Source organism: Chlorocebus sabaeus, chromosome 24 (genome assembly GCF_047675955.1).
Source record: "Chlorocebus sabaeus isolate Y175 chromosome 24, mChlSab1.0.hap1, whole genome shotgun sequence".
NCBI classification, from domain to species: domain Eukaryota; kingdom Metazoa; phylum Chordata; class Mammalia; order Primates; family Cercopithecidae; genus Chlorocebus; species Chlorocebus sabaeus.
Genome location: NC_132927.1, coordinates 26,939,606 through 26,952,422, shown reverse-complemented (window position 1 = coordinate 26,952,422; position 12,817 = coordinate 26,939,606). Strand labels below are relative to the sequence as shown.

Sequence of the window (12,817 nt, the reverse complement as noted above, 5' to 3'; positions counted from 1 at the left end):
TATTCAAAATTTCTGCCCCAGTCTGTCTCCTCTGCTTCTGGGACTCCAGTTATATATGTAAGAACACTGAATGTTGTCCACAGGTCATGGAGGCTTTGTACTCCCACTCCACTCTTCTCCCTGTATCCACACATAAGTTTTTTTTTTTCCTTCACTGTACTTCAGTTTGGTTTTTCTTGCCCTGACTTGAAGCTCATTGATCTTTTTTATAGTATTGAGTCTACTGGTAAGCCCATTCAGTGAATTTTATTTCAGGCAAGCGTTTTTTGGATCTAGACTTTCAGTCGTATATGTAATATACCTGTATATACACATACATCCATATATATAATTTCTGTTTTTCTACTGAGCTGTTCCATCTGCTCACTTACTGTGTTTATCTTTTCTCTTAAATCCTGGAACGTATTTATAATCGCTGTTTTGAAATTCTTGTCTGCTGATTTTAACATCTGTGTCACCTCTGGGTCTGTTTTTAGTAATTTGTTTTTAACTGGTTATGTGGGTTCCTATTTCCTAGCTTCTTCAGTTGTTTTTTTTATTGTATGTTGGACAATGTAATACAATGTTGAGCATCTGGATTTTATCGTCTTTCTTTAAAGAGTTAATTACCTGGTATGTCTACTTACTCCTTTCAAGGCTTGTGTCAGGGTTTAGAGTATTCAGCAAGGTCTTTCCTCTGGTAGAAAGCCAAATTTTTCCTGGTACAGTGGGATCTCCAGAACCTCACAGCTCTCTGTTAGCCGTTTTCTGAGATACCTTGCATACTCTGGCTTTGTTGTTGGTATTCAGCCAAAGACTTAAGAAAACCTCTTTGCATATTTTTGGAGTTCCTCCTTTATACAGCTTTCTTATTTTTGGGACTGTGCCCTCTACCTTAGCAGCGCCAAATTAAAATCCTTGTCCCTTCACCTGTTGAGACTGTTACTTTCTCTTTGGGCTCCATTTTCTTGTATCCTCGTTTGGAAAGTACCCCCAGGCAGAAAGTCAGGGTAAATATGGCTCTTACCACCATGTATTTTCCTTCTTTTAAGAATCACAGCCTTATGGTGTCTGTGGTGCGTTGCCTTCAAACAGTTGCTTTAGTTTGTACACACACAAACATGCAGACATATATATGTATTACATGTAGATAGTTGTTTATACAGAAGGGTAAGTCCAATTTCTGTTATTTAAAAATGACCAGGCGTAGTGGCTCACACCTGTAATCCCGGCACCTTGGGAGATTTAGGCAGGCAGATCAACTGGGGTCAGGAACTCCTGAGGTCAGGAAACCTCATGAGATGGTAAAACCCCATCTCTACTGAAAATACAAAAACTAGCAAGCATGGTGGCACACACCTGTAGTCCCAGCTACTCGGGAGGCTGAGGCAAGAGAATAGCTTGAACTCGGGAGGCGGAAGTTGTAGTGAGCTGAGATTGCACCACTGCACTCCAGCCTGGGCGACAGGAGTGTGAGACTCCATCTTAAAAAAAAAAAAGTAATATATTATTTTCACATTTGTGCTTTTTATAATGCAGCTCTAGACCTGCTTGCCGGTGTTTCTGGTTGTCACAAAAATAAACCTTAGTTCATCTCTGTTTCAAAAGACTAAAGAGGTTCTTTATGAATTATAGTAGTAGTTCTTGAATTCAGATGTTTTTAATTATGTTAAATAAATCATTAATGACCAAGGACTTTTTATTTTATTTTTTAAAGTAGATACTATATTTTATGGAATGTCTTCCAAACTTTTATGGAAAATTTATGACATATTGTTTTTGTTTAATGTGATGAGTTATGTCAGTACTTTGTATTTGCTTTTTATAAATCTTGTTTTTAGAAATAAGGACAACTGGATCCTATTTGAAAGTGCTTTTTAAAAGTATTTTGTTTGCTAAGATTGTATTTAGGAATTTTGCATCTCTATGAATCAAGTATGAGTGTTTAAAAAAATTTGGTGGGCTTTTAGTCACATTAGATTTTAGAATTTTTTAATTTTAAATACTTTATGAGGAAGTGATAAACCCTCCTTTTCTCTGTTTTAGAATATTTTATACAAAAGAAGTTACTCTTTGAATATTTTGAATAATTCTGAAGTCAGTATGACTAGGCCAAATAAAATACATATTTAGCAAAATACATCAGATTCCTTGTGACATTTAATTTCATAGAAGTCATTTGTTCTTTTTAGATAATTTTTAGGTAGTTTTTCTTAGTTCATCTCTATCATGAAGCTGTAGCTTAAACTGTCTCAAAGCAGAGTCTACAGCGTAGAGAAAATCTTTAAAGTTTTTACTTAGTCATTTATTTTTGATGAATCTTTGAAAATCTCTTTTATACAAAAAGAACTGTTTGTTTAATTTCCTTATTCCAACCAAGAATTAAGTAGAGATGTTAGGAAGATCCCAGTTTGTTACTTACTTTTGGTAAGCATAACAAAGGGATACTCTTGCAGTCAAGAAACAAGATTTTTTTGTCTTCTCTTCTTTCCCCTCTTCTTTCTCCCTCCCTCACACCATATACAAACTTGCCATTACATTTCTGAGATCAACCCTGAGATGCTGAGTTTGTACATACCTGTTATATATTTTGCAGTTGACAAATTACAATTTGAACCTCCTCTGAGAAAAGAAACAGAAGCACGAGATGAAATGGTAAGAATTAATTTTTAAAGCATTATTTTCACATTAAGATTTGAGAAAATTTTTTTTGAGTTAGTTGTACTTTAGAAAACAAAGTAATATACTCTTTTAAGCATTAATTTTGATTTTTCCCATATTAAAGTTTTTAAAAGTTTATAGTTGTATTTTTACTAGAGTACAATGTAATACACTCTTTCAATCATTCATTTTAACCTCGTTAGTCTTTTGAAGGTTTTACTTGATGTCATTAAATACACAGAATTTGATTCTCAGCTTTAAGCTCTCAGGACCTTTTTTTTTTTTTTTAAATGATTCTGTTTAGTTTATAGTAAATTCTACATTCTGTATTGCCTTACTGTTTTTTAAATGTATTTTATTTGTTAATATAGTTTCTTTTTTAACCATTGCTCCTATTTTGAATTTACTGTTTAGTTACCTCTTTCCATATCTAAAATGAAAAAAGTGGTTGGGCGCAGTGGCTAACGCCTGTAATCTCATCACTATGAGAGGCTGAGGCGGGTGGATCACCTGAGGTCAGGAGTTCCAGACCAGCCTGGCCAACATGGCAAAACCCCATCGCTACTAAAAATTCAAAAGTTAGCCAGACATGGTGGCATGTGCCTGTAATCCCAGCTACTTAGGAGGCTGAGGCAGGGAGAACTGCTTGAACCCAGGAGGCGGAGGTTGCAGTTAGCCAAGATCAAGCCACTGCGCTCCAGCCTGGGCGACAGAGCAAGACTCTGTCTCAAAAATAAATAAATAAATAAATAAATAAATAAATAAATAAGGGAAAAAGTAATGAAGCAAGATATTAGAGTTAGCCTAACCTAGCCTATTGAGTTCATCCTTAACGTTTGGAAATAGTGCTCTTCTTACTGTAAATGTTGCTGTATGATAAAACCCCAATTTCCATGCTAGTAGGAAAAAGTAATAGCACCAATAAATTCATGACAGTTTAGTAATATGATATTTAGTTTTCCATGCTAATAGAGTGATGATGTAGATAATTCAGTTGTTTATTGTTTGCTTTGGAATATACTCACATATTGATAGAGAAGGTTTGTCACATTTGAAGCTACATTTAGTGTGTTTATGGAATTTCTTAGGTTCAGGTCAACTGATAATGAGTCATTGACCTAAATATGTCAAATGACAAAGCAAATCTAGCTAGAGATTTAAAAATTGATTGAATGCCAAGATGATTAATAATCATGATACTGGAATGTTTTCTTGAATCAAATAAAATCAAATACCTGTTACAAAGTAATATTTTAAACTATATTTTTATCTTTACAGGGATTGTCATCAGACCCAAATTTCATGTTACAGTGGAATCCTTTTGTTGATGGTGCAAATACTGGCAAGTAAGTTGTTTTCTAATTTAATAACTATATTTTATTTGATTACATAAGAACAGTATGGGGCATGTGATTTATTCTAATAAGTTTTAATTTACATTCTTGAAAAAGTTTTGCCTTTAATGAAGGTAAAGCTTTTGACTTTTACCAAAAAGCATCATATATTGATCATTAAGGTTTTTTATTTGTTTTTGTTTTTAGTCAGAATAGATTATGTAATGATGATATACTGAAAGGTGAGTCACATAATGTCATGGGAAAAAATACTGTAACAGAGTTAAAAAGCCCCAGTTTCATCTCTCCAGTATAGTTACCTCAACAATTAAGTGAGGGGGCTGGCCTTCATGAGTTGTTCCTAACCTCTCTGTGCACTGCAGTTACCTACAGAACTCTTTAAAAATGCAGATTCCTAGGTTCCCATATTAGGCCTATATGTTTGGGGTTAACAAACTATGGCAACCCACAAACTAAGAATAGTAATTACATTTTTAATGGTTGAAGAGAAATGAAAAGAATAATAATATTTTATTACACATGGAAATTACATGAAATTCAAACTTCAGTGTCCATGAATAAGTTTGTTAGAATATAACTATGCTCATTAGTTTATGTATCGTACATGGCTGCTTTCACACTGTAACAGCAGAATTCCATAGTTACAACCACTGTATGCCTCGCAAAACCTGCAGTATTTACTCTCTGACCCTTCATAGAAAAAGTTTGCCAACCTCTGGAATAGATACAGTCTTTGGGACTGGATCTAAGAATCCTGAAAGCCACATGATTGATTTCAATGACTGTGGATAACTGTGTGAGACCAGTGGACTAGATAAGTGCTTCTCAAACTTCTTGACCTGGAGAAATTATTAAGAGGAAGATTCTGACTTAGTAGGTCTGAAGGGTGTATTTAGAAAAGTTCCCATATGATGCCAGTTCTGCTGGTTTGACGACCTACTTTGAGTAGCAAAAGGTTTGATGGTATACCCACTTGAATCTATGGGTCCCAACTCTAAAATTCTGAATCAACTTTTTAACCAAGAAGTTAATTTAGTTTTTATTACCTATGAAATATAGCAAAGCATAACCATAAAGTAAAATAAGACTTGGTGTCCACTTTTTAAAATCTTTATAGGCATACTAATACAATTTGACAATATGAGTGAGGTATTAGGCCTTCCTAAAGATTTTATACTCTGCATTGTGATCTGTCTTTTATATCCTCTATATAGGAACTGATTTTAATACATATTTAATAGTATCTATGTTTTCGGTTATGGTCATTTATCATCATCTAAATTGCATTTCTTCTTTGTATTAGATCAACCTCAAAACGTGCAGTACCACCTCCCCTACCTCCTAAGGTGAGCTACTTAATGATTTTGAACACTAAATCCTTATTTAAATAATAAATTTTTAAAATAATTTTGAGTTTTTTCAGAATTTTCTTAAATGTATTTTAGATGAATACAGTTTTCTTCAAAAGGAGTGTATGACGGTGTAAAATATATAGTAAAGATTTCATGAGGAATACAGTATTTGTAATAGCTATTTTAAAAAGGCAGTCAGGCGTGGTGGCTCACCCATATAATCCCAGCATTTTGGGAGGCTGAGAGAAGTGGATCACTTCAGATCAGGAGTTCGAGACCAGCCTGGCCAACATGGTGAAACCCTGTCTCTACTAAAAATACAGAAATTAGCTGGGCATGGTGGCGCGTGCCTGTAATCCCAGCTACTCAGGAAGCTGAGGCATGAGAATCCCTTGAACCCAGGAGGCGGAGGTTACAGTGAACTGAGATTGTGCCACTGCACTCCAGCCTGGACGACAGAATGAGACTCCATCTCAGTAAAAAAAGAAAAAAAGAAAGAAAGAAAAAGACAAAAATAGGTTATTACTTATTGAAGAAAATACTTGACTACATGGAGGGGAAACAAGAGTTCATTTATCATTCTTATGACTACAATTTGACGTGTTAGTGGAGTCGTTTTTCTTGATTGTTTCTAGTTGTTTTGTGGATTTTTATATAATTAGTTATAAAAATTTTATGAGTTTTGAGTTAGGGCTGATTAAAAATCACATGGCAAGTCGATAATTGTGTTGGGGCAGTAACTCACCTCTTACTTTGCTCACTTAGCCCAGTGAATTGAACTGTATAGAAGAAAGAAAAACGGTGCATTTCCCTTTCCCTAAAAACTCTGCTGTGTAATGATAACTGTTAAAGTACTTTTTTGTCTTTGTACCACTAGCCAAGGATAAGCAGTTACCCTGAAGACAACTTCCTGGATGAAGAAAAAACATCAACCATAAAACATTGTCCTGATTCAGAGAACAGAGCTCCCCAAATTCTCAGAAGACAGAGTAGCCCGAGTTGTGGGCCTATGGCAGAGACTTCCTCTATTGGTATGGCTAGCAGTATCAGCAGCCATGGAGTACATATGGCTAGATATTGTTATCTGGGTGAACAAATCAAAGTGAAAACTGAAATGAGAGTCATTTGTTCCTATTTCAAAAAATAACTTTTTTGTTTAGTCAATCCTATTACAGCTTAAAGCTTTGTAAAGGCTCTTTAATTCCGCATGGATGGGCTATAAATAGATTCAGTTCACTTCAATCCTAATTGGAATCCTTACTAAATGTTTATTATAGGATGTAGAAGGGTGAATGCATGTTTCTGCCCTCCAGAACTTCAGGGTCTATAGCAGAAGGTATACCCACAGAAACATAACGTTAGGAAAGACAGCTTATATAAGTGTCTTCTGAAATAATTACCTGGGTGTAACAGAAGACCAGAGATTTCTGAGGGAGATAAAGATGGGGAATAAAGAAAGTAAGCTCTTGCAGGAATTTTTTTTTTCTATAGAGACGGGGTTTCGCCATGTTGCCCAGGCTGATCTCGAACCCCTGAACTCAAATGATCTGCCTGCCCCGGCCTCCCAAAGTGCTGGGATTACAGGCATGAGTGACCGCACCTGGTCCTTCCTGCAGGATGTTAAAGGGCTTGATGAGCCTTCAGTAGGTAGATCAAATGCACTGAAGCTGGGAAATCTGAATTATGCAGTCTATTATAATAGTTTTAAAGGGTATATACTGGAAGATACAACTCAAAAGGTGGATTGAAGTTCAATTATGAAAAGCCTTGCATATCAGTGCCAGTAGGTCAGATTTTTTTTCTTCATGATACGGAAAAACATGGATGAAGACCACTGCTAAAGATGCAGTGCTGCCTCTATAGAATCTAGAGAAAGGCACCAAAGATAAATTAACTTACCTGAGAGTAGAGAATATTCTCCAATAAAGGATCATCCAAGTGGGAGACAAATAGTGGGAGAAAGGGGAAGTAATTTTTCAAAGAAAGTACTTATTTGTGTGGTCATTCAACTTTTAACATGATTCTCTTTAGGAAATGGTGATGGTATTTCAAAACTGATGAGTGAAAATACAGAAGGATCAGCACAAGCACCACAGTTACCACGAAAAAAGGACAAACGAGACTTCCCTGTAGGTATAACAGGCATTTAGCAATTAGTTGTAAATAATACGATATTTATCATGCAAGGGTCATGGTCTGTTTAATTCAGTAATTCAAGTAGCCAAAGTTCTAAATGTCTCAAGTTTTTCTTTAAGACTTAGGAGGTCTTACACTATTAAATTTTATTTTTCCCATAGAAACCAGCCATCAATGGCCTTCCACCCACCCCAAAAGTTCTGGTAAGGAATATTTTTATGTGAACTATTTGCCAATTTTTCTCTCTTTAGAAGCAGCAGTATATTGGCTATCACTATGCTTGAGCCTTTGAAAGTTAAGATATCATAAAATACAAAGATATTGGATGCATTTGGATATCTTATAAATCATATCATGCATTCTAATTTGAGTGCATGAATTTGAATTGGCAGTGTTTCACTTTTTGTGAATACTGGCAGTTGAGTCATCAGATTAGCCTACACAGGCCTATTTAATTTTAATGTGATGATATTAATAGTACTGTGTCCTCTTCTTGATGTGGATTAAATATCTTTTTACTTCTAAAGTGATTTTCACATTGGACTATATACAATGAAAAGGAAGCAGGGAAGCTTACATTAATGCTTTCTTCCTGGCCAGTCAGGGGAAGTTATCTGTGAATGGGAACCCCATGATCCCATGAATAGGATGGGAGCCAATCATGTAAATGGGATGCTTTATACGTTGTCCTTTTTTATTCAGTGAAGGTCTAATGTATAATATAAATATCAACCTTTTTGTCCCTTATGACTATTAAAGAGTTATACTGCAATTGTAATCACTATAATGTTACTGAATAAAATTATCCATTGTGTCACATTAATAATTGTCAGTCCTAAAAAATAGTATTAACTTAAAATTCCTAGACTATATCATTCATGTATGTAGATCTTTTGGTAAATTTGATATTTTTGCCATAAAATAGTGGATTACAAAAGGAAAGAATATGAGACTCTTGGTAGTAGGGGTTTAATGATGTCAAAATATTAATTTTGTTTTGGAATGAAACAAGCATAGGCAAATAAGAGTAAATTTGGTATTTCAGTGATGTTAGCTATTTTCCAAGAATATATGAAATTTTCCAATGAAGTCAACATTTCTTTCTTTATAAATAAGATGGGAGCATGCTTTTCAAAAGTTTTTGATGGCTGTCCTTTGAAAATTAATTGTGCAACATCCTGGATACATCCTGATACAAAAGGTAAAATGTTTGAATTTTATATACATCTCCAATAAAATATTTATTATGGGAAAGATCTTTATGATCAGTGACTCGAAGTTGTTTATTTTAAAAATACGACTTTAGAGACCTAATGGTATAGGAACCTGCAGCAACCTAAATAGGTTGATAGGGTTTTGGTTTAAAGGCATTAAAATTTAGGAGTGTATAGGAACTATTCTTAGTCAAAGGACTAAAGAGAAATCACAACTGATTGCATCCTTAATTTAGAATTTTCTTTTACTATAAAAGGACATTATTGGGACAATTTATAATCTCAATTAGTAAGGATTACAGATTAGATAACATTGTTTATTGTTTAAGTATTAATGTCTTGTGGTTATGTGACTTTTTTCCCTTAATGTACACAAATATTTCAAAGTAAAGAGGCATCATGCTCATAAGTTATCTTAAACAGCTCTGAAAACATTTACATAAGGAGAGAGAAGGATCAAGCAGAAGTAGTAAATGTTCAACATTTGTAGAATTTGTGTTACAGGTATTTAGGAATTATTTGTACTATTACAACTTTTCTGTAAGTCTGAAATGATATTAAAATAACTTTGAAAATTTAGACTATGTTTCTGAAGTAAGGAAACATTTTTAGAGGCAAAAATTTGGAATCAAATAGATCTGGGTTTGGATTCCCACTCTGTCATTACCATGTGACTTCGAAAACAAACATAACACCTCTGCTTTTCAGTGTGATCGTTTGAAACAGTAATCGCTCCCAATATTTACTTTGTTGCAAGGAAGGAACAAGCCTACCCCAGTATCTGGCAATTAGCTATTAGGCAGTAGAGGATTTCAGGAAATGTGTGTTTCTACTTAAACACAATAGTAAAGACAGGTTATAATGATTGGCTTTACATGCCACTATTAAAAAGTATGACAGGGGGAATATATATATATAAAAAATAATTTTTATTAGAGACAGAGTCTTGTTCTGTTGCCCAGGCTGGAGAGCAGCAGTGCGGTCATAGTTCACTGCAGCTCAAACTCCTGGGCTTGGGCAATGCTCCTGCCTTAGCCTCCCAAATAGCTGCGACCGCAGGTGTATACCACCTCTCCCAACTGATTTTTTATTTTATTTATTTATTTATTTATTTTTGTAGAGACAAGGTCTCATTATGTTGCCCAGGCTGGGCTGGGCTCAAGCAATCCTGCCTTGGCCCCCCAAAGTGCTGGGATTACAGGCATGAGCCTGTGCCTAGCCTGAAAAAAATATTTTTATTAAGGAATTTGTTGTTGTTCATAACCTTTTAATTGATATGATTTCAAACATACAGAAAAATTATAAAAATAGCATAAGAAACTCCTGTATATTCAATCATCAGGCAAAAATCATCAAATTTTGCCCCATTTGTTTTGCCACTTTCTATCTATATATACTTTTTTTTAATACTTGAGAATAAATTGGAAATATGTTCCTCTCCTCTACTCTTTATACCTCAGTGTGTACTTCCTAGGATCAAGAATCATATAACTGCAGTACAATTATAAATATCAGGAAATTTATCATTGATATACTACTGCTTTCTAATCCAAAGTCCATAGTTGGATTTTATTAATTGTCCCAATAATAATTTTTGTAGTCTCCGTCCCATTTGTTTTTTTCCAGTCTAACATCCAATTCAAGATCGTATGTTGCGTTTAGCTTCCATAGCTCTTTAGTCTCTTTTAGTGTAAAACAGTTCCTCAACTTCTGATCTCAACATTTTTGAGGCCACTTATTTTGTAGAATGTCCCTTAATTGGGGTTCGTATAATGAGTCCTCATGCTTGAATCAGGTTATGCATTTGTTACGGGAATGACACAGAAATGTTACTGTGCATCTTCTCAGTACATCATATCAGGAGATACATGATACCAGCTTGTGCAAATACTAGTGATATTAATATTGATCTGTTGGTTAAGGCAGTGTTCATGTTCACTAGCCTTCTCCATTCTCAGGTTACTATTTTTTCCTTTCTGATTTATAGGTAATTAATATGAAGATGCGCTGAGATTTTGTTTATAAATATCCTCTTGCTCATCAGACTTTCACTCACTCAGTTTAGCATCCATTGACAATCCATTGATATCCATTGACAGTTTCTCTTCTTTCCCACTTATTCATTTGTTTGTTTCAGTTTAAACTTATGAATTCTTATTTTATTCTGTGAGATATGATCTATCTCTATTATTTATTTTCATACTTAAATTGTCCCAGAATTTTTGAGCAGTGGGAATGCCTGTGTTCTTTTGTTTGAAATGTCCTCATCATTTTTTAGCACTTCTTTACTTTCTGCCACAGCAAGATTTCTAGGCTCAGCATCTAATTTTATTGCCCCAGAATTGGAAGCAGTCTTTCTCTAAGAAGCCCCGGTTCTTTTTAGTGGAAAGTAATATTTAAAACCAAGATCTGGATACTAGGTGTGCTCATTGTTTCTGGTGTGTTGTGATTTATAATTTATTTAATTTTTTGTTTCCTTGGTCAAAATATTTGAGGTGTCTTGCAAAAATGTGTAACTATAATTTAAAAATCTTAAAATACAAAAATTATGTTGAAAGGCAGGGTTATATAGTAAGATAAAGTCAGAGTGAGTTAGTCTAACATAGAATGTATCTGCTTTTAAAAAATAAGAAAAGAGTTGGGGAAAGAGGTAAAGAAGATGATACAAATTTAAGAAAATAATTTTATTTTGGATGGATAGGTGGCTAATTCTTAATGCCATTAAAATGCAAAGTCATTATTTTAGTGAATGATTCAGAAGATGATAGTAAATTCTGGTAATTCATCTCAACTCTTTTAGATCAGTACATTATTTTTGGAACTGAAGATGGCATTTACACACTGAATCTCAATGAGCTACATGAAGCAACAATGGAACAGGTAATTAGGCTTTTTAACTCAAGAAATTAAGCAAATTGAATAAAGTGTATTAATTTTAAATCAATCTGTGTAGGCCCCAATTTTAATTTTTATGATTTAAAGATTTAGAGGGATAAAATTGTACTCTTTACATGTTCATGTTGAAAGATTTTTTTCCCTAAAGGGTTTAGTAATTACCTAAAAGTTAGAAAATAGTTATTTTTATACAATTTCAGAATGTCGGAATTTGGAGCTTTAAGAGATTAAAATAATGACAATGAAAGAATCTTAATTATCTTCTTTTTCTTAGTTATTTCCACGGAAGTGTACTTGGCTGTATGTTATCAATAATACTTTAATGTCATTATCAGGTATGTATGTGATGATACACATGCACATACACGTACACATACACATGGTTAAAGATAAACCATAGATAAGCAGAGAAATGTAATTTTAATATATACCATTTTTAAATGTTATTTGTAATTCTGGATGACTATAATCTAATATAGTAACTCTGGGACTTGTGGATATTTGTTACCCACCTAGAATGGGAAGAAACTTTGGGAAGGGGTCCTGTCTTCAATTAGGGCTGCACTTTCCAAACCCACCCAGCATCCAAATACCTGAAGGGTATCACAGTGCTTATCACTAGAGGCTGTTCCCTTCCACTCAGCCTCCTCCACCATCACTGTCACCATTCCTGGCCTCCTTTGGGAATTAACAGGAAAGAAGCAGAGGATCACACTATTTTCTTTCTCTGCGATCTTGAGCAAGTCACTCTCTCTCAGCCTCATTTATCTTAATTATGAAATGAGGATGATGGGGTAACAATACAGCCTCATGAGGTTGTGAGAGTTAAATGAGATAATATCCAGAGTGCTTAGTAAACTGTATAGTCTTATACAGGTGTTTGCTGGTGAAATTCATGTTGTTCTGAACACCTGTTAACTGTCTTGGACTGATTCTTTAAGGTCTTCTGAACAAGGTTCCAGAGTAACCTAATTTTGTTCTTTCTTGGTTATTATTAGGGGTGAATGGGTAGTTAGGTGGTGTTTTAGGCTTTTTTTTTTTTTTTTTAATTCTTATCTATGAAAAGAATATTTTCTTATATTTTAGATTTAAATGACTACCAAGAAGTTTGCTGATTGCTTTCATTTTGGTAGTAGAGTACAAGATAGTTAATTATTATTTCTCTCTAGTAGAGATTTTTTAAGTGTCTGTGTATTTGAGATAATGACACTGTTTATGGAGAGCA

General features: G+C 34.3%; 1 protein-coding gene across 5 annotated transcripts in view; it reads left to right on the top strand.

Moving 5' to 3' along the window:
• MAP4K5 (mitogen-activated protein kinase kinase kinase kinase 5) overlaps positions 1-12,817 on the top strand; it is a 106,776-nt gene that overhangs the window by 75,757 nt on the left and 18,202 nt on the right. For all 5 annotated transcript variants that reach the window (XM_073010969.1, XM_073010970.1, XM_073010968.1 and 2 more), the window contains 9 exons: positions 2,576-2,634; positions 3,919-3,986; positions 5,299-5,341; positions 6,225-6,378; positions 7,379-7,476; positions 7,645-7,686; positions 8,600-8,684; positions 11,498-11,577; positions 11,867-11,927. In XM_073010969.1, the coding sequence (XP_072867070.1) occupies positions 2,576-2,634; positions 3,919-3,986; positions 5,299-5,341; positions 6,225-6,378; positions 7,379-7,476; positions 7,645-7,686; positions 8,600-8,684; positions 11,498-11,577; positions 11,867-11,927 (690 nt within the window). The remainder of the gene's footprint in view (positions 1-2,575; positions 2,635-3,918; positions 3,987-5,298; positions 5,342-6,224; positions 6,379-7,378; positions 7,477-7,644; positions 7,687-8,599; positions 8,685-11,497; positions 11,578-11,866; positions 11,928-12,817) is intronic.